This window comes from Trachemys scripta, chromosome 1 (assembly GCF_013100865.1).
Source record: "Trachemys scripta elegans isolate TJP31775 chromosome 1, CAS_Tse_1.0, whole genome shotgun sequence".
NCBI lineage: Eukaryota > Metazoa > Chordata > Testudines > Emydidae > Trachemys > Trachemys scripta.
The window spans coordinates 115,076,837-115,098,913 of record NC_048298.1 but is presented as its reverse complement, the minus strand read 5'-3'; the positions used below and the strand labels follow the sequence as shown (position 1 = coordinate 115,098,913).

Here is a 22,077-nt window from a genome sequence, read left to right as displayed (position 1 = left end):
GTTAACCAAGCAGCCTGCCATTCATAAAACTCGTGGCACTACATTCACTTGTGCATTATGGGTACTGTGCACTCTTCTGGCAATGCAAAGATGCCATAAACCAACTTTGATTGGCCTGCTAAACCAAATGTATAGAAACTGTACATGGCCAGAGAGACACAAATCAGCCACAGAATACTGGTGAATATATCCCAATGCCTCAAAATAAAAAGATCTGTATAGAATGTTTATTATGAGTTGTATTACAGCAGGATCTACAGGCCTCAGTCGAGATCAGGGCCCCATTGTGATGGGCACTGTACAAACATAAGGGACAGTCTCTGCCCTGAAGAGCTTACAATCACTGCTCTAGCCTAAGTGCCAAAATATGATTGCCACTCCAGCTGTAGAAAGAGAATTAAATGCTTTAGTCTCCTTGCCATGGCCTATTACACAATATGGATTTCAAAAGTTTAAGATAAGAACAAAGCAATGAAAATGTATATAAAACTCAGAAGAAAAAAAGTTTTTTCCACACCTCTGTTCCAATTAAAGTAGGGCGGATATACAGGCTTGCAGACGTAGAGTGCGGGACCCACTCTTTTTCCACTTCCACAAGCTTCCGGATGCACTCTAATAGCTCCTCCTTGTCAAAACACTGAAAGAAAGAGAGAAAGAAAGAGTTATGGAAAATTCTAATGCAGAGGTGGGCAAACTATGGCCCGCAGGCCACATCCGGCCCTCGGGACCGTCCTGCCCGGCCCCTGAGCTCCTGGCCTGGGAGGCTAGCCCCAGGCCCCTCCCCTGCAGCCTCAGCTCACTCGCTCCACCACTGGCGCAATGCTCTGGGTGGTGGGGCTGCTCTGAGCTGTGTGGTGGCAGCGGTGACATGGCCCGGCTCCAGCCGGGCGGCACGGCTGTAGCGCCACCAGTGCTCCAGGCAGCGCGGTAAGGGGGCACAGATCTGGGGGGGTTGAATAGAGGGCAGGGGAGTTCGGGGTAGTGGTCAGGGGGCAGGGGTATGGATGGGGGGGAAAACGGGGTTGAATGGGGGCAGGGGTCCCGGGGGGGGAAGTCAGGAAGGAGGGGGGGTTGGATGCGGTGGCAGGGGGCAGTCAGGGACAGGAGTTCCGGGGGCAGTCAGGGGACAGGGAGAACGGGTGGTTGGATGGGGCAGGGATCCCGGGGTCGCCATCAGGAATGAGAGGAGGGGCTGGATGGGGTGGCGGTGGCCCGGGGGCAGTCAGGGGACAGGAGTGGGGGTGTGTGGATGGGGCAGGGGTCCTGGGGGGACCATCAGGGAAAAGGGGGGGTTGGATGGGGCAGGAGTCCCAGGGGAGGGGGAGCGGCAGATAGAAGGTGGGGGCCAAGCCACAACCCCCGCCCCTAACCGGCCCTCCATACAATTTACGAAACCCGATGCGGCCCTCAGGCCAAAAAGTTTGTCCGCCCCTGTTCTAATGGGAACTTTTAATCATGATGAAGAAATGTTTGCAAGCTATAAAAGTCCACGATTCTAACATCACCCTTGCTGTGTAATAAGATACAAGGGAAAAGGCCATGTGATTTTAAGTGCCAAGAAATGAGCTGTCTAAAGATCCTTAATGATATTGTGAAATATATTTCACAAACACAAAGAAAGAACCAGTAGGATTACTCACCTCCAATTCTGTTGTACAAAGCACACTGTAAAGAACTCAGTGTGTGCATGGGCAATCCCTAAACTTTTCAGGGTCACATAGAGTTTAAAGCCTGACGGGACAATCAGATCACCTAGTCTGACCTTCTGTATAACACAGGCCACTAAACCCACACAGTTCCCTCTGCATTGAGCCCAGTAATCTGGATTAGACTAAAATATTACAGCCCTCAGGAGACAATACTATTGTGTGCCACAGGCAGAAAAAAGGAGGCACCAAGGTGTACCAATGCCCAAGGCCCCTCAATGGTAGGGTATTGATTAAGTGAGATATACCTGGATGATCCTAGCAGTTTGTTTCCAGAGCTTAGATCGGAATTTAAGGCCTGTGAATTTTCAGAGCATTGTGGATAATGATGAACATTTCACTATAGAATTCCTACATACAATATCACCATAACAAGCATGGCAGGGAACACAGAGGCCATGGTGCAACTAATAGGAGCACATATCTTGTCCTGCTAAAGCTCATCAGCATAGTGATAAACTTGGGGTACCAAGGGGCTACAGGACTTGACTAAGGTCACAAAGCAAGTCAGCAGAAGAGCCAGAAAATAAAACTCTGACCTTGAAGACTTAGCCACTGGAAACAATGGGTTAAATTCTACTTGTGCAAGCCCATGGACTTCCATAACTGTAAGAGAGAGTACAATTTGGCCCACTGTCTGTATATAAATGTTTAGAAGGATGTGTGTATTATATGCCTTCAGCTTCTAAAGGATTGATTAATCCCCTGAACTTTAATTTCCATCAGTGGGGAAGGGCAGCAAGGAGAGATGGAGAAAATTAACCTCCATCTTAGTGCCAATGATCTAGCACAGAGATTCTAAAACTATTTTTTTCCAGGCCCCACTTTGAAAATATTTAGGCTGTGATGACCCTTCCCCCCTTCCACCACTTGCCCGCTGCTGCTGGCCAGCCGCCCAGCTCCGAAGGCAGCGCAGAAGTAAGGGCGACAATACTGCAACCCCTCTACAATAGCCTTGTGACCCACTATTGGGTCAGGACCCCCAGTTTGAAAAACACTCATTTAGCAGAAGAGTTAATTTCACCAGCTCCCTACAATGACCCCTTCACCATGACAAGACTCCTAACAAGATTTAAATGGAAGTACTGTATTTTCTTTGTAGTCAGCAAGGGTTTACAACTCCTGCGCACTTCAAAGCCTCACACCCTAAAAATAAAAATACTTTCCTAACCCAAGGAAAGGATAGGTTTCAGTTACATACTGGCAGTGTTGCTCGTGCCGCTGACCGCACCATCCTGTCCATGTTGAGCGTTGGACGGAACAGGCGGATTTTACCATCCACTCCTCGATAAGCCTTCATTCCTTCAAACAGCTACCAACCCAAAAGGAGAAAGGAGCAAATGAAAATTGTGCTGGGTTATCCCATGAACACCAATACAAAAATAAAACATGCCCTTTGGAAGTAACAGAACTTAGCACTTTCATAAACACTTTACATCTTCAAAGTACTGCATGAATTCTAACTAATTAATCTTTGCGGCACCCCTGTGAGGTAGATAAGTATTATTACTCCCATGTTACCACATGTTAGTGTAGTTGCCTACACTACAAATACATCTGTCCCAGGGGACTAGGTGATAATGTCATTATCCTGAGCTGGTTCCAACAATTAAAATGTGTAGCATGGGTGAGACTTTATGATACCCTCATACCCTGACTAATACCTAGGACTGATCCCAAATAGCATCTTCCCTTATGGAAAAGTCCTATAGAATTTAATAAGGAATGATAAATTTTCTTTAGATCTCCACCTGACGTGTGCCTATTCTGAAGGAAAACTAAGGAAGCCTGTTACAATCCCTTGATCCTGTATCAACTGGCCCTGGCAGTAGTTAGAGCAGCTGAGGCTTGCTCCATCTGTCTCCCAACACACCCCTATGTGGGGAGATGGGGTGAAACGGGTGGAGGACACAGGTGGCACAGAAGTCAGCTCCCTCAGCTTTATGCCAGAAGAAGAATTCAAGAATTCTTATGGCCAGAATCCAGCTACTTTGAACCATGAGAGCAGACTGGAAAATCTAGCTCATAGTTTTTTGGACCATCCTATAGAATGTAATAGAAAACTAGTTCTATGTGACCGAATAGTTCTAAAAACATACCGAAACAATTCAATTCTTTAAGTTCTAGGAGTTGTTTTTAGAGTAGTTTCTATAGAACTTAAATGGTTTCATCACTATTACATTCTACAGCACTTTTCCATAAGGGTTAGTACAGTAGAGGACTATCAAAGGCTTTAATGCAGCTTCCAGGACACAGTGAGGTCTTGTCCACACCACAAATTTTAACTGTGTCGTAACTGGGTCACAGGACAACCCAGCTGTAGTATAAACAGAGCCTCAGTGATTTTCCCCTCAGCCATACTTCAATCAAGTGGCAGAGCCATGATTAGAACTCAGGGCTTCTTGCTTCTCGGTGCTGTGGACCATGCCAGCTTCCGCTTCATTAAAACTTCTTGTACAAATTTAAAAGGAAACCATCCCACAACAAAATTTGACACTGTAGCCAGAGAACAAAATGCACCTTTAATAAGTCACGGCATTGCTGATGATATAGGAACTTTAATAGGATTTTGTACTGGACTAGCAATCAGCTAATACCGTAATTTTCTTATTGTGCCAATTGTGGTTATTACAAAACAGCTGTTTTCCCCAATATTCATTTACAGAATGTTTTATGAGAGAAAGAGGAAGGAATGTTAGTCTAAGATACGATCAATGGTTTCAGAGAAGCAAGAATCACATCGTTATTGCAACATAAAGATTGCTCAAGCCTTTAAATCTTTTTCTCCATGGATGGATGCTTGTCATTTTTCAGAGCACAGAAAATCTTTTCACTTGTAAAGAGAGAGTACCTGTGGTGTGTTCTGGGAATGCCCAGCTCTAATAAAAGCAACGGCTGTAATTGCTTGCTGGTTTTTATACAATTTGCTGCTGCAAACCGTTGCAGGGCTGTAAATGTGTGCACACTGTATCATCTGGCACCTGTAAGTCACAAGAGCTGGATCCAGAGGCTAGCAGATCCAGGATATCACAGTGTATCATGGAGGGCAAGGAGAAGGGAGGGGGAAATGCCAAATTCATCATTTTTAATATACCCACTGTGTATTCATTGAGCCACACCATTGGGACCAGATTCTCCTCTGTCTCTCCTCTTGGCTAGAGGAAACGTGATGCAACAAAAGTAAAAAGAATAAAAAATGGAAAAAAATAAGAGCATATTCATATTAGCAATGATTTCAGACTGGGCCAGAGGCCTAGCATTAAAGCAATATGCTACTATGAGTGAAACATACATTTGGGACTCCAGCGTGGTTTCTTGCTCCCTGGGCTGATCAAGAGCCGTATTTAGCCACCCTCAGCCACAGGGACCTGTAATCATAACACAGATCCTTGAAGGTTAGTTGACTGAATGGAAAAAACGGGGTAGGCCAGAGCCTTGTGGCTCAGAGGAGTCTCCCAGGCAAAAAAAGAAAAAGCCATGAGCCTATTTCTCTTCTTTTACACCAGTGTAACTCCACTGAATTCATTGGAGTCACTCCTGATTTATGCTGAAATGGAAGGAGAATCAGGCCAATGTTTTCACTGTATTTCCTAGATAGCTCAATGTGTCCCTACTGATGCTCTGACACGGACGAGAGTTTAGCACAAGCCGCTCCAATAACACAGAAAAAGCAGCTTTAGACAGCTAAGCATTTTTGAAAACGATTAACCACGCTGGCTTCCGGTTGTTAACATTTCACTTCCTTATGGGCAACTCCTTGTTGCTATTTGGTCTCTGCTCTAGTACATTTATTTTTAATCTTATAAGATTGCCTGAGAACTAGTCAACAAGTGGGAATTAAAAACAAGAATCTGCCTAGTGTGTCCTGCAATCCAAGCTATGGATCTTGACTGCATTCTATCAGTTTTTCAGTATGCATGCCCAGTCCCCAAATTAATACCATGAGCTTTCCTAGAGTCTCATACAGACCATTTCAGTGTCACACTAGAGTACGAAGCAGGGTGAGCTGGAAAACCTGAGCCAGATTTTGCTCTCAGTTAATCAAATGTAAATCAAAACTAACTCCACCAAAGCCAATGGAGTTACTCTGGAGTGACACCAGTGTTAACTCAGCACATTAGGTCAGTACTAACTAACTAAGACAGTAATGGTACTTAGAACGTACTACGACATGATGTTTTCAAAAGCTAGTAAAGAAAAGGTAATTTCCTAATCCATTTGGTACTCACTTCCACAGCATAGTGGAGAGATGATGAGGCTGGATGTAATGAAAGGTTCTCAAGAGGCCTAATATAAGGTTTCTCCCATCCTGAAGTCAAAGACCATTCGACTGTCAGCATGTTGTCTGTGAAAACAGTTCCGAACACCAAACCACTGGGGTCTGGTTTTTCCTTGAAAGTGGTAGCTGGGTTAATAATTAAGTCTGCAGCCTGGAAGAAACATAAAACAAAGATGTATGAGTATTTAAAAATAAAATAATTCAAAATCGGATTAAAAGTGCTTATGCATCAATCACCACAGAACCATAAATAGGCAAGGGAGAATTCAATGTTTTGTTTTACAATTTTGACAGATATCAATGTTTAATTTGAAGCACTTTTTCTATTTTTATCTATTTACATTTTAACAGTTGTGGGAAATTATGGGGGCGAGGGAGTCAGACAGTAATTATTTAATGACAGAAACTGAAATTCAAAAATCTTCCTACAAGGTCACCTTTCCAGGATACAAAAACTTCTTCATATAAGGGAAGATTGTGACTTGACATAGGCAAGTCATGTGCATTTTTGCTCCCTGCATCATGGTGGAGGGAAGGGGAGAATAGAGCAGGCTCTGAGGGGCTGCTACTCCCCTTGCATACAGAGATGGGCAGGAGTGGCTGGAGCAGAGGAGGACATGGGCAGAGCCTTGCCTCTATTCTCCCCCCCTCACCTTCTCATAACATGCTGACCAGCACAGCTCAGCTGGCTCAGAGGGGAAAGTAATCTGTCAGAAAAGATTGTCATACTGAGTCATACTGCCTCCCTGGCACAGCTATGCACTGCCCTTTACTCACTGCTCCAAGTTAAGTGTCACTCTTTTATTTGATACTTAAAAATACTGTGCAATTAAATCACAGATGCACTAAGGTAGAAATGGTTCAGCACTAGCCATCACAGATTCTGCAGAGGACTTGGCTTTTCAGACTTAGAAACAACCATTTTCCAAAGGAAGAGGAATTTGGTCTTAGTCTTTTGAAAAAGTCTCTCTTTAAACAATCTGATTTTCAGGAAGCCTTTACTAAACAATGGCCTATTTTTATTCTTCTTTTTGCATAATGTATTTGATGTAAAATGAACGGTGGGTCAAAGCACATGAAGAGCCTGACGTTTTTTCAACCATGATAAGACTTATCTAGGTATTACAGTGCAGTAGTTTGACTGTACTAATAAAACAACAATTACAGTTCTCTTTGTAGGAACTTTTAGCCTGCTGACAGTGAACTCTCTAAAGGGAATAACTCTGCTTAATGATTCCATGAAACCAAGAAAGGATTCTACTGAAAACCTATTATCAACTAACCATGAAAAAGATATCACCAAAAGCTGTACATCAAAATAAAAACCAATATTTTTTAAATTAAATTAATGGAGATATCCTATCTCCTAGAACTGGAAGGGACCTTGAAAGGTCATTGAGTCCAGCCCCCTGCCTTCACTAGCAGGACCAAGCACTGATTATGCCCCAGATCCCTAAGCGGCCCCCTCAAGGATTGAACTCACAACCCTAAGTTTAGCAGGCCAATGCTCAAAACACTGAGCTATCCCTCCCCCCTTTGAAACCTGGGTGCCTAAAACTAGCTATCTATATATAGTTCCTTATTTCTAGAAAACACTTAAGCACAACCTTAGCTTCAGAAATTTGGCTAACCGTTGATGTCAATGGGTCTTATCACATACTCCAAGCCAAGCATGTATTTGAATATTCTTTGCTTTTCTGAATCTGAGCCTTAGGTATCCTAAATTAAATGATTTTCAAAGGTGCTGAGCACCTGCAGCTGCCACCAAAATCAACAGTAGCTTAGTATTTCTAAAATATTTCTAGGCCTCTTTTATTTAGGTGGTTAAATTTAAATTTGTGCGCTTCATTTTAAGCTCCTGGATTTCAAAAATTTTAGCCGGAGCTTTTGGAAGGGATATTTAGGTTTTTTTCATATGGGCACTGATTGTACTTGAATAATGTCTCTTATTTTAAAAGATGTTATGCTGAAAGGTGCTAATGGCTACCATTGGGATGGGGAGGGGAACAAGGGGCAGGGGAGGGTTCTTGATCCAACACAATCACAGGTCTCGTTAAAGCCAACAGCTGTGCCAAGTGCTCTCTTTAAGGCTCAAGAGAAGGAGCAAATCAAAGCCCTTAATGTAGTAAAGACAGCTGCAAAAAATGGAGGATACCATCCAAAGCATTAGGGTGAGAACTAAGCTATGTGGGACTGAGGGGTTTCTCTGGTCGCAAATGCTGGGGCTATGAGACTGGGCTGCAGGCTGCGTATTGGAGGCAGAGAGTCTGTAGAAGGAATTGTGAGGGTGGTCCTGGAAGGAAGCACCGACAGAGCTTCTTTAGGCACAGAGCATGCTGGAGGGGTAACTGAGCAGGATAACTCTGAGCAGGGTAACTGCCTGCTGCTGTTTGTTTCTACTGAGTTCAGGGAAACAGGCATTTGTGTAGAATTTTTGTAAATAAAATATAAACAACACTAAGATACCTGACTCCTCACTGATTCCTCATCCTAACAGAAACAATTCTGCAAGGCCCCAAATATTGGCTAATGGCTCAGGCCAAAGTGTCAACAATAATTAAATAGGCAAACAAAAGGCAGATTTAGTGGGTCTCATAATCTCTGATGTGAAAATTTACATGGGATAAATTAAAAGATATATATAGTTTGACCTCTACTGCTATCTGTCCTTTCCTTAAGCATCTCTCTCTCTCGCCCCACCACCTTCTGTTAATTTCTCTTCCTTTTTCCTCTTTGTGTTTTCTGTGCTTGACACCAAACTACTGTGGTGATACCTAGATACCACACTGATTGGATTGAAACACACACAAGAACAACTGTGAAAGATGCCACATTGACAACACTGCAAACTGAAGTCTCCTGTTTGCCCACAGAAGAGGCACAACACATGCAAGCGCAGAGCAAGTTTCCCCACGCCCTTCAATGTGCCCCGCCCCTGAAATGGAGAGCCCAGCATTAGGGGTGGGAAAAGAAAACTTTAGTGTCTATCCCTGACCCCTCTATTCAGACTGCCAATACAGGCGGCAGTTACAATGGTGGCTTGTATTAGTTAATGCTCTCACGCATTTCTCAACACTTCTGCTTGCCAAAGTGGGAGCACAGCTGGGAAAGTCACACAAGAGATAAAGGAAGTTATTTTTTTATTACTTGTATTGTGGTAACATTCAAAAAACCTAGATTGGGGCCACATGGGACAAACATTGGCATGGAACTAGATATGTTGGATTCGACCCTCATCAGATCCAAGTATCTCCCTCTGACTTCAACAGAATTTATTTGCATCCCGCAGTGGGAGAATATTGCCTCAAGAGTCTTGACTCTCAGTTCCAACCTCTAGCCACCAGATCCAGCCATGGCAGCATGATTTAGGGGACTGGAAGCCAGGGCACATGGGTTCTGTTCCTGGTTCTGCCATCGGCATGCTGGGTAACCCACTTCACTTCTATGCTTCTGTTTCCCTTCCCATCCTACTGTGTATTTATAAGAGATCACAAGTTCCCTGGCAGAGACTGTCATTAGGTGTTTGGAGAGTGCCTCGTATAATAGGATTCTGATCTCAATGGATGCCTCTAGAACAGAGGTGGGGTTTGGATCCGGCCTGCGGGATTGCCAGCCCCATGGCGCCACAGGGCTAAGGCGGGCTCCCTGCCTGCCCTGGCCCCGCGCCGCTCCCAGAAGCGGCCGGCACCACGTCCCCGGGAGAGTGGGGGCGGGGGACTCCGCGCGCTGCCCTCGCCTGCGGGTACCTCCCCCGAAGCTCCCATTGGCTGGGAATAGGGAAACGCGGCCAATGGGAGCTTCGGGGAAGGTACCCGTAAGCGAAGGCAGCGCACAGAGCCCTCCCCACCCCCTCCCAGGGGCCACAGGGACGTGGTACCGGCCGCTTCCGGGAGTGGCTCGGGGCCAGGGCAGGCAGGGAGCCCACCTTAGCCCTGCTGCGCACGACTGCCACCCCGGAGTCGCTCCAGGTAAGTGGCGCTGCACCGGAGCCTGCACCCCGAACCCTTCCTGCACCCCAACTCCCTGCCCTTAGCCCCCTCCTGCACTCTGCACCCCAACCCCCTGCCCTGAGCCCCCGCCGCACCCTTCCTGCACCTTAACCCCCAGCCCTGAGCTCCCTGCCACATCCCACACCCCTCCTGCACCCCAACCCCTTAGCCCCTTCCTGCACACCACACCCCCTCCCACACCCCACACTCCAACCACCTGCCCCAGCCCTACATTCATGGTCCTGCATGCAATTTCCCCACCTAGATGTGGCCAAAAAGTTTGCCCACCCCTGCTCTAGAATAATGCAAATATTAAGCATAAACAAAATATGGCAAGTCAAAACAGATCTGTCAGTTGTGACTCAATAAATAGGTAGAAACTTATTATCAGCTTGTGTTCAATGGATAACTAATTGCATATGCACCAGTGATATCTTTTCAAATGTCATGAAGCCTCCCTTATCTCGTCACATTCATTCCCATTGTGATTTAAAGTGAAGCCTGAGGCTCGAGAACAGAGAGTGAGCCATGAGGCAATGAGGCTGAAGAAAGAAGAAAATGCAGTGCTCTTATGTGAAAAAGGAAAGTGTCTCCTAAGTCGTGCCAGAAAAAAACCTGCAAAAACCTCAGCTGCTCTACACAGCTTAGCTTGCAAACAGGATTTCTGAACGTCCACTAGCACACACACCTGGTGCTACAGCTTGCTCTATTTTGTCTGACAGGATAGGAATCTGAACTGAATATACTCTGGGTAATATTAATAAATAAGATAACCAATGTCAGAGCAGAGGGGACTTAAACCTATGGAGCCAGTTGGAACCGTGGGTGGAGAAGAGGGGAGTGGCAGCTCTGGGGCTTGCTTGCCTTTTCTCCCAGATCCTGAGAAAGCTCCACTGCAATCAAGCTATGCTTGGAGGTGAGGCTGGAGAGGTGGGCAGGGCTAAAGGAGGGAGAAAGAACTTCTGGTTTTGCTTCCCTATTCTCCCTCAAGGCAGCAGAAAACTAACATTAACTCAGACTCCAAGCCTCTCAGAGGAAGAAGGGGCCAGAGCAGCGGTGCAAAGAGGTGGGCCCACGACAGGATTGGAGGCTCCCTTTCCTGTGGATCTTGGCAATGAGTGGTGTTGGGGAGCCATACGCATGCCTCCCCAAACTTCTCCTGCTTGTGAACAAGATTTCAAGGAAACTTCCCAATTCATCAGAGCATTTAAGCACAAGCCTAACTTTAAGCACATAAGTAGTCTCATTGACTTCAATGGGACATTCTTAGGGTTAATCATGTGCTTAAGTATTTTGATGGATCAGGGCCTGATTCAAAGCCCACAAAGTCAATGTGACTCTTTCCCTTGACTTCAGCGAGCTTTGGATCAGGTCCTAAAGGAGGCAAAGCTCGCGGAATCGACAGGCTCTTTGAAGCCCCACTCTGGAGTTCCTCTTCACGAGGGCACAAGTTGGACCAATTACCCTTGTAATTTGGCCCTGAATCATTATCCTTTTGCTCTTCCACTATCAGACTTGCAGTGAATTTTTCTTTATATAAGAAAGAAAAAGTTATTTTTTCTGAATCTTACAGAAAAATTTCTACCTGTAGATTAACAGAGCAAGTCTTCCCTTCAACAGCAAGCAGCGTTTTCTTATATAGCAAAAAAATCACAGCAAGCTAATCTGTTATTTATTAATCAGGTGTTAGACGGGCCCTTTGAAGCATTACCTGCCTCTCAAAAATGTAATAAAAAAAAAAAACGATCACAGCAAAAACGATGGGGGTTTCAAAATAATACACTTTAATTAGCAGAACAAATATCTGACCAGAAACTGGGAAGAACAATGCAATGACACTTCTGGTCGTTTTAACCACTTGTACCCTGCCTATTGCAAGTGCATCTCGCCCAGGGGTAGGCAACCTATGGCACGCATGCCGCCTTCGGCACGCGAGCTGATTTTCAGTGGCACTCACACTGCCCGGGTCCTGGCCACCGGTCCAGGGGGGCTCTGCATTTTAATTTAATTTTAAATGAAGCTTCTTAAACATTTAAAAAACCTTATTTACTTTACATACAACAATAGTTTACTTATATATCATAGACTTATAGAAAGAGACTTTCTAAAAACGTTAAAATGTATTACTGGCATGCAAAACCATAAATTAGAGTGAATAAATGAAGACTCGGCACACCACTTCTGAAAGGTTGCTGACTCCTTTCTAGCTAATTCATGTATATTAAGAAGCACCAACATCTTAGAATGCTTGGCAATCACAAACCACTCATTCTGTAGCATCCCCATCCCCTCGTAATGTAAGTCTGTTCAGTGAATACCCATATGCAAACAAATGCTTGGGCAAAACTCTTATGCCCTGCAATATGTTCTGAAAAGAAATAAACTCTACTGCTAGCAGACCTGAAAAATAGCAAATTATCTCCAAGTATCATGACTTTTAAAAAAGTATTATACATTCACAAATGCAATGGGTCAAATTCATCCCTCAGTTACACCCTTGCTGAGACCAAGTTTGGCCCAATATCATGTGACTGTATTACATTTAAATCTCTCTATATAGCCATATTTTAAAGGATTCTTTTCGTAATGGAACGCTTTATTAAACTAATTACAAAATATGATTAACAATTAGTATCAAAAGCCTGTTTTTAAAAACTTATCTGCCAGCTGGACTGATTGACTAATGTAATTTTTAATGCTGTGCTGTCCTTTGCCTTACAACTGCTGTATTGCTGCACTGAAGCATAAACACCATGTTCCATTTTTAGAAAGCGTTTGCCTGGAAGAAGGTTTGATTCTAACACAAACTGAGGGCGCACGTTGGCCTGTGACACACAACTGGAATACAGAGAAATCTGTAATACTTCAGTGCTAGATCTCACTGTATAGTAATAGAATATTTTGATTTATATAGCATCATTCACCTGAGGACTTCAACACTTTAAAATTGACTAATTTCTTGATAAAGCCTCAACCACTTGAGAGGCACCTTGTTACTACAGGTATTTCACACATATGGAAACTGAGGCACAAAGGATTTTGTGTCAAAAATTTCTAACATGTCGAAAGTTTATATTTATATCCATAAAGTTAGCCACTTAAAGCAGCAGTAGCCTGATTTTCAGAAAAGCTGATTTCATCAAGAGCTGGAAGTGCTTAGCATATATGAAAATAAGGTCACCTATTCAGGTGCCTACCTTCAGGCAAACGAGTTTGAAATTTCCGGCCCACAGGACCCTCCTGCCCTGCCCCTGAGCCCTCGGCCGCTCCTACGCTGTTCCCCCTCCCCCACAGCCTCAGCTCACTGCGTCGCTGGCGCAATGCTCTGGGCAGCAGGGCTGTGAGCTCCTGCCGCAGCGCAGCTGCAGAGCCGCGGCCTGACCCGATACTCTGTGCTGTGCGGAGGCACGGCTGCCTGTCCTGGTGCTCTGGACGGCGCGTAAGGGGGCAGGGAGTAGGGGGGATTGGAATTGAGGGTTGGATAGAGGGCAGGGGAGTTCAGGGTGGTGGTCAGGGGGCGGGGGTGTGAATAGGGGGCGGGGCAGTCAAAGAGTGGGGAACAGGGGGGTTGAATGGGGGCAGGGGTTCCGGGGGGCGGTCAGGAAGGAGAGAAGGGGGTGGATGGAGCGGTGGGGGGCAGTCAGGGGCAGGGAGTCCGGGGACAGTCAGGGGACAGGGAGCGGGGGGTGGTGGATGGGGCAGGAGTCCAGGGGGGGCCATCAGGGTACAAGGGATTGGATGGGACAGGAGTCCTGGGGGGGACGTCAGGGGGCGAGAAGCAGGGGAGGTCGGATAGGGGGCATTGGCTGGGCCATGCCTGCCTGTTTGGGGAGGCACAGCCTCCCCTAATCAACCCTCCATACAATTTTGGAAACCCGATGTGGCCCTCAGACCAAAAAGTTTGTCTGCCCCTGGTGTAGGAGCTACTAGTACAAGGACACAGCTGAGAAAAAGCCAGATGCCTACTGCTGCTGCAACAGCTGCTCATCATGATTCCATTGAATGACTGCAGGCAACAGCAATGCCAGAGATTTGCTTTCATTATTTAATTTACAATATTAATGACCTTTTACATTGTAAAAATAACCAAACAATGTTTACAGTTATTGATTTGTGTGTGTGCACACGCACATGCTGAAGAGTTTAGGCTTTTGATAGTTTGAATTATCTGAAAAAGGTCTGCAAAATATCTTGTGCATCTGGGCAGGGTTAATTCATACATTGATGATAAATTAATTTTACAGGAATGTGTAACTCCGCTGTAAGAATATACTTATGGGCTTGAACCATGACAATCGAAGGTCTTGTCTACGCTGGATTTTTTTTCCTTAAAGCTTCCCATCATTGCAGTGCTATCAATGATGGAAGCTGTAGTGCAGATAAGGTGCCCCAGGAGCTGCCAGCATTTGTACTACAGTGTCACCTAGATCTGTTCTGAAGAGGGTTAGAAAACATTGTGGTTCAAATACCAGCACCTTGTCTAGCCTCCCACTCCCCTGTTGCTAGCACTAGAGCTGCATGATGGGAAATTTTAGGGAAAAGAATCTAGTGTAGACATAGCCAAAGGTTTCCAGTGAGAATATTTCTGCAATTTTTTAAAATAGGCTACTTTTATGTTCTGAGAGTTAAAAAGTTGGTTTGGGACACTTTTTGCCATGAATTGAATTTTTAAAACAATGATCTTCTAAAACAGAGCGAGAAGGGTATTTCAGATCTGTAAAATCTGTTAATAATGTACACAGGCCTCTTACATACACCTCTACTCTGATATAACGCTGTCTTCGGGAGCCAAAAAATCTTACTGCATTATAGGTAAAACCGCGTTATATCGAACTTGCGTAGAACTGCCGGAGCACGCAGCCCCCCCCCCCGGAGCACTGCTTTACCGTGTTATATCCGAATTCGTGGTCTATTGGGTCGCGTTATAGTAGGGTAGAGGTGTATTTTAAAATAGTACAAACGGCACAGATAGCATTGCCAGAAGCTGGGAATAGGCAACAGGGGATGGATCACTTGATGATTACCTGTTCTGGTCATTCCCTCTGGGGCACCTGGCATTGGCCACTGTCAGAAGACAGGATACTGGGCTAGACGGACCTTTGCTATAACCCAGTATGGCCATTCTTATGTTCTTATAATAATGTTTACAAACCGGAGACAATATTGACACTTTTGAATCCACAGGCAAAATCAGCCTTCTTCCTTCTCCAAGAGGCTGCCAGTAGCAATGCAGACCCTATTCGTATTGAACATATATTGTACAATACAATGAAGAACTTATAGCCCATACTGTGTATTCTATAGGTAGAAATATATTACTATTTATTTGTATTGCAGTAGCACTTAGGGGCCTCAATCATAGATCAGGAATGCATTGTGCTAGGTCAGGGGTGGACAAACTACAGCCTGTGGGCCAGATCCGGCCTGTGAGCCATTTTAAGCTGGCCCACGAGCTCCTGCTGGGGAGCGGGGTCTGGGGCTTGCCCCACTCCGGTGCTCCAGTGGGAGCGCCAGGTCGGAGGCCGCACCACATGGCTCAGCTCTGCTCCGGCAATCCAGCTGGGGCTGCGGGCCACCCTACGCGTCTCCCGGAAGCCGCAGCATGGCCCAGCTCCGAGGGTCGGGGGCCACTCCACACATAGGAGCCGGAGAAGAGACATGTCACTGCTTCCCGGAGCTGTTTGAGGTAAGTACCACTCGGAGCCTGCACCTCTGAGTCTCTCCCCATGCCCCAACCCCCTGCCCCGATCCCCCTCCTACTCTCCAAAGCATTCAATCCCAGCATGGAGCATCCTCCTGCACCCCAAACCTCTCATCACCAGCCCCACCCCAGAGCCTGCACCCCCAGCTGAAACCTGCACCCCTTCCCGCACCCCTCCCCAGCCTTGATCCCCCTCTGAACCCCTCAGTCCCAGCCCAGAGCACCCCAAAACTCCTCATTCCCAGCCCCACCCCAGAGCCCTCACCCCCTCCTGCACCCCAACCTCAATTTTGTGAGCATTCATAGCCCGCCACACAATTTCTATTCCCCGATGTGGCCCTCAGGCCAAAAAGTTTGCCCACCCCTGTTGTATAGGCCCCGACTCTGGGGCTCGAGATACGGGTGCCAATTTTCCAGTGTGCCAGAGGGTGCTCACTGTTCAACCCCTGGCTCTGCCACAGGCCCTGCCCGCACTCCACCCCTTCCTGCCCCCTCCCGAGCCTATCATGCCCTTGCTCCTCCCCTCCCCCCCCCAAGCCTCCTGCATGCCACAAAACAACTGATTGGGAGTGCGGGGTTGGGGGGGAGGCGCTGATTGGCGGGAATGCTGGTGGGCGTGAGGCACTGGGAGCAGGGGGGAGAGCTGAAGGAGGTTTCTGTGTATTACTGTGGCTCTTTGGCAATGTACATTGGTAAATTCTGGCTCCTTCTCTGGCTCAGGTTGGCCACCCCTGCACTAGTTCATCTGCCAACCTTCCAATGAACCATTGGATTTGGGAAAATAATGTATGACAAGAGTGCAACTAGAATTCATTACTATCAACAGTATTGCATTGAAGTCTCCTGTGAATATATAATGATGAAGTATGTATGGTATAGTCCATTATTATTACTTATAGGAACAGAAGTGTGGGGATTATAGTTTTAATCAGCTAGTTGATCATCCTTTATTTTTTACAAAAATAAAATATAACAAACATCTCAGCTGGCATGTTATGTCCCATATCTGGTGTACATAAGCAAGGGGTTACAAACTACCAAACACCCTGTTGCCAGACTATGTACTCGTGCTTTCCCGGAGGGATAAGAATGCTTCCTTATGAATGGGATTAGCCAGACAGACAGCTGGCTCTGTATATTGCTAGAAAATGAGTATGAAGTTCAAGAAATATGGAAAGTTTTACAGACAAGTAAAAAAGCCAAAGTAAAACAACAGGCGAGCCAAGTTTTATGAAAGAAGTCTGAATCCCTTTCCTACATTGTATTTCCTATCACCATGATGCTAAACTAAAAAAATCATAACATACTGTATTGGGGGGGACTCAACAGCAAAACTACCAGAGGAGAACATAAGAAGGTTAGAGTAGCAATTGCTGGATGAATGGGATACAAACAACTAGAAGGACGTAAGCTTCTTGGGGAAGGTATTGTCTTTTTCTTTGTGAAACAGTGAACGCTGTATTGTTGGTGCCAGGGCTTTGGAAGGTCGCCTGGAGTTGGAACACCGAGCAGTGGAGCTGCAGGTTTTTGCCCGGAGCTGGAGCAGAGCCGGAGCACAGAAAATCTTGGACTGCTCCAGTTTTTTTTTTTTCCATTTTCAATCCAAAATGAATGATATTTAGCAAGAAAGTCCTAAAGGTGCCAAAAAGTTTCCGATTGTATAACAATTGATATTAACATCTACTTTACCACTTTACATAATATGTCACAGTTATTCTCACTTCGGCCCAAATCAAGATTTAATGTACAGATACAAAAATTACAAAGTTTTTTGGAGATATGTTTTATTAAAGAATCAGATAATTATCAGACATCCGGCAACACTGCAGACTGCTCCCACCCTTGTGCCAAGGTTAGGCGACTACGTACTCCCGTAGATTAGTTAGATAAGTATGTGCTGATACTTCTTTTGTAAGGGTTGATCAAAGAGACTCGCTGAGTGCTGCAATTACGGAAAAGTGTGATGCAAGACGCAACATTTAAGATATCACAAACAGGTATATTGCAAAAAAAATCATGTTTTTGTTTATTGATATATTAAGATATCACAAGAGATATTAACCAGCGGATTTGATTGCTCCAAATCCCTGGTTGGTGCTAAGCAAGTAACGTTAAAAAAAATTATTCACATTGAGAAAATCCACAAAGAGATGGAAAACAAAAAGGGTTTTTCAAAAATATCTCAACCTCTTTGCTGTATGATGCTCACCTTTCTTAAAGGTCAAGTTCCCAGGTAAAATAAATTAAAACAAAGCATCACTCTCCTTCTCCAACAGATTAAGCCAAGAAAAACCTCTTTCCCTGGTTGTTTTTCCAGTTTCTTCCATTTATCTTGGCTCAGATCTGTTATTTGTTGGAGACAATTAGTCTTTCGCCTTTTATCTTTTCACCTCCTCCACTTGAAAATCCACAGAACTTTAGATAATGGGCACATATATACCATCAATGGCTCCACTGCAGAATCATTGGGCAGCACAGAGAGATTCATCACCCATTAAAAACTGCATCAGCACTCCTCCAGCCCTGCATGTAGATTGCACACTCCCCTTAAAAAAGTTCACTGTGCTTTCTCCTGGTACCAAGCTACTGCCAAAATGTCCACCTCCATTTCTTCCCCCTGACAAAACGAGAGGAGCATGAGTGCCAAAATCTGGTACACATAGGTCATTGCTCCAAATTGGATCCATGCCTTGCCACCAGTTGGAATGAAGACAGTGGTTACAAATCTGGAGGATGCTAAGCTAGATGTGGTTTACTTTAATGGGTGGCTGGGTTCACACTACTTCCGTGCAGGATCCCCAGAAGGGACAGGCAAGTTCTCACACAAAACATGTCAGGAGCCCAGCTGCAGAGATGGGGCTAAGGCCAAAAGACACAGTCTCCACTGGTGTCATGCTGAAGGGACAGGGTCAGAGTCAGTGAGCCATCCTGACTCAGAATCCCAATGGATTTGCTGAGGCTGGGATAGTGGAGCAGGGGCAGCACAAGGGGCTAGTAGCACGAAATAGGGACCTGAAATTCAAAGCCAGGAGTGAGGTGAGGTATCAGGAAATGCAACAGGGTTACTCCTGGGGGAATTCTGTGCCAATTTTTTTTAAAAAAATTATGCATAATATTTTAAAATTGTGCATATTTTAATTGTCAAAATAACACAATATAATCATGCCAGTTTCAATTATTTTGGTAATTTATTTCAAAGTACCTGTCAGCACATATGTCTGTAACGATACAGACAACAAAAAAGATTCAGGAAATGATTTCTGGCAACTAGATTCCTTACTAGGCATAATAATACAGAAGTCTGAGTAATAATTCATTTAAACTACAATACAGAAATGTATTTCCCGCACCCTTCAGAAGCAGTGCAATGCTTTGGGGGGTGGAGGGAGTCAGGGGTAACAGAGGAGCTGAGGGAAAAGAAAGGAATTGCTGAGAAGGAGTGTGACAATGTGAGGTCTATATAGTTTTATAAAAACATGATAAGTGAATATAATATAACTGGAATATGCTTCATGCAAAAGGTCTCTTGTAAGGTATCATTACAAAGCTTATAATCTACTGAGTGTGATCATCCTATTTGTATAAATGTACTACTCTTGTATCTGAAACTAGAAATATGAAATATAACTCTGAGGGCCTATTGTAATTATGCAAAGTGTGGGCCACTAATAGTGGTTTGGAATCTTGATGACTCCCACTGTCTGCAGATGGCTGTGTTTACCTGTGAGTCTTCCTGTATATGTGTGTGCTGGCAAGTGGGTAATGAAGTCTTGCAGTGACATGTGATCATGTCACCTGAACTGGAATCCATCTTTAACCTGGTGCTTTTCCAGTGAGGGGGGAGTGGAAACCCAGAGGGACAAAGGGTTCCCACCTTATGCAAAAGATATATAAAGGAGTGGAAAAGAACAGAGGGGGAGAGGAGCCATCATGAAGAATCCCCTATCACCTGAGCTGGAACAAGAGCTGTACCAGGGGAAAGAATTGTGCCCAGGCCTGGAAGGAGTCCATTCTGAGAAAAAAAAATTACTGAAGCATCTCTGAGGGTGAGATTATCTGTATTCAGTTTGATTAGACATAGATTTGCGCATTTTATTTTACTTTGCCTGGTTACTTACTTTGTTCTGTCTGTTACTACTTGGAACCACTTAAATCCTACTTTCTGTATTTAATAAAATCACTTTCTATTTAGTAATTAACTCAGAGTATGTATTAATACCTGGGGGAGCAAACAACTGTGCATATCTTTCTATCAGTGTTATAGAGGGCGAACAATCTATGAGTTTACCCTGTATAAGCTTTATATAGAGTAAAATGGATTTATTTGGGTTTAGACCCCATTGGGAGTTGGGCATCTGAGTGCTAAAGACAAGCACACTTCTGTGAGCTGTTTTCAGGTAAACCTGCAGCTTTGGGGCAAGTAATTCAGACCCTGGGTCTGTGTTGGAACAGACAGGAGTGTCTGGCTCAGCAAGACAGGGTGCTGGAGTCCTGAGCTGGCAGGGAAAACAGGAATAGAAGTAGTCTTGGTACATTAGATGGCAGCTCCCAAGGGGGTTTCTGTGATCCAACCTGTCACAAGGAGCCTGGGAGTGAATCATTTGGGTCGTTAGGTATGGGTGGGAGAAGTATGGAACAGGGTTTTTGTCAGGGGAAGAATTATCAGGGAGTTGGGGAGCCTCCCCCATGCAGACCGTGGCTGACCCCTGGCCTCTCCCATTCAGTCAGGCACATCTGCCCCTGTCCGTGTGTGTCCCTGCACCCCCACACAGCTAGCCCTCCTCCCCCATCCCCATGTGTCCCTGCACCCCCACTAGCCCTCCTCCTAACCCATGTGTTCCTGCACCCTCAATCCCATTCAGCCCCTGGCTCAATGCTGTCAACCCACTAACTCCTGTGCCCCCATCAGCCCTTCTGAACCCCAGTCTGTGTGACCCCCTAGCAGTTCCCTGTGCCCTGCTCTGTCTGTCCTGCCACCTGGCCCCACAGGCAGGGTGCTGTGAGGAAAAGCAGCCTCTCCTCCTCCCTATCCATGGCTGGCTGCCCTCTTTTCTGAAACCAAAGCAGCCCCAGTGGGCAAAAACTGTAATTGAAGCACCTCTCTGGCAGAATTTATTTTCTGTAGAGAAAAAAAATTCTGCGGGGGACATGAATTCTGCATGTGTGCAGTGGCACAGAATTCCCCCAGGAGTACAGGGTCTGCTTGCAGCAGCAAGCTGTGGTCCACCTAGTTGCATATACAGCCTTCAAGTGTTTTCCCCAGGTCTTAAATAGCATACCTGAGCCAATTAGGAGATTTAGTATGCACCACCAATTAAGGCCTCTATGGCTGGGGCATCCAGTGATGCCTGAGCAATCAGGGCTCCTGGGCTCTGTTCCCCGCTTCACCGAAGTTATCAAATGGCTGTGTGGACAGGAGCCAGCAGATGCGAATTCTAGACCCACAGATCCTCACAATATATTGCAAAAGCATTCATAGAGCAATGCAGTTTACTGAAGTTTACATAACCATGGGATGTGCTGCCAGAAGTCTTAGTGCCACATACAAGTGAGTGCAGCATCAGTGTGGATGTAGAACATTACAGCAACACCACTCAGCACTTGACTGGTATTGTGTACTGTAGCCATCCTCCCTCATGATAGGCTAATACGAAGAAAGTTACTTAAGGGTAGATCACACAAACTAATTCTGCAACACAGATGTGCTCTTAGTTTACGAGAAGGTAAAAGGATGTCTCTTTCTGCCAGTAGTCACTAGATTAGAAGAACTGCACTGAAAAAAGACACTGCAAGTGTTAGGGAAAATCCCAAATCTAATGCTTTGAGCACAAGACTATGAGTCAGTAAACATGGATTCTGCTCTTGACTCACCAACAGATTCATTGTAGCACTCAGGGCAAATCATTTAACATCTCTACAGTGAGAAGTTAAATTGATAACTTCAGCTTCTCCATCTGTAAAGACGTTGATTAGTACTGCAAAGGGCAGTAATAATTAAACTCTCATACATTGCTTGGAGATCCTCAGATGGAACGTGCTACATAAGGACAAAGTACTATTATTCCATCAACATCAGAACTGGCTTCTGGTCTGGTATCTTGAGTCTAATAGTGGCTAATGCTAGACATTTCAGAAGGTGATGTAACCCTCCTCCCACCAAATGCCATCAGTGGGTAATATTATATACATTTAACTGGACAGTTTATGTCCTGAGGCAAGAGGAAACAGTATGTAAAAGCAGCTGTCTTGGGTACATGTATTCCTGGAGTTAATGCTCATTTCACACAATCAAAAGATTAGGAAAACAGGATGAGAAAATGTGGATTTATTTCCTTTATGCAACTTTTCTCCGAAAGGAAAATTTATAGCTGAACAGCCAACATTTATCATGAGGACTAATAT

At 45.1% G+C, this 22,077-nt stretch overlaps 1 protein-coding gene across 3 annotated transcripts in view; it reads right to left on the bottom strand.

Annotated features, from left to right (window-relative positions):
• BCAT1 (branched chain amino acid transaminase 1) overlaps nt 1–22,077 on the bottom strand; it is a 95,124-nt gene that overhangs the window by 32,578 nt on the left and 40,469 nt on the right. For 2 of the 3 annotated variants that reach the window (XM_034782352.1, XM_034782343.1), the window contains exons 3-6: nt 5,936–6,136; nt 4,805–4,861; nt 2,908–3,018; nt 518–637 (exon numbers count right to left, since the gene is read on the bottom strand). In XM_034782352.1, the coding sequence (XP_034638243.1) occupies nt 518–637; nt 2,908–3,018; nt 4,805–4,861; nt 5,936–6,136 (489 nt within the window). The remainder of the gene's footprint in view (nt 1–517; nt 638–2,907; nt 3,019–4,804; nt 4,862–5,935; nt 6,137–22,077) is intronic. The other variant, XM_034782361.1, reaches the window with a different exon arrangement.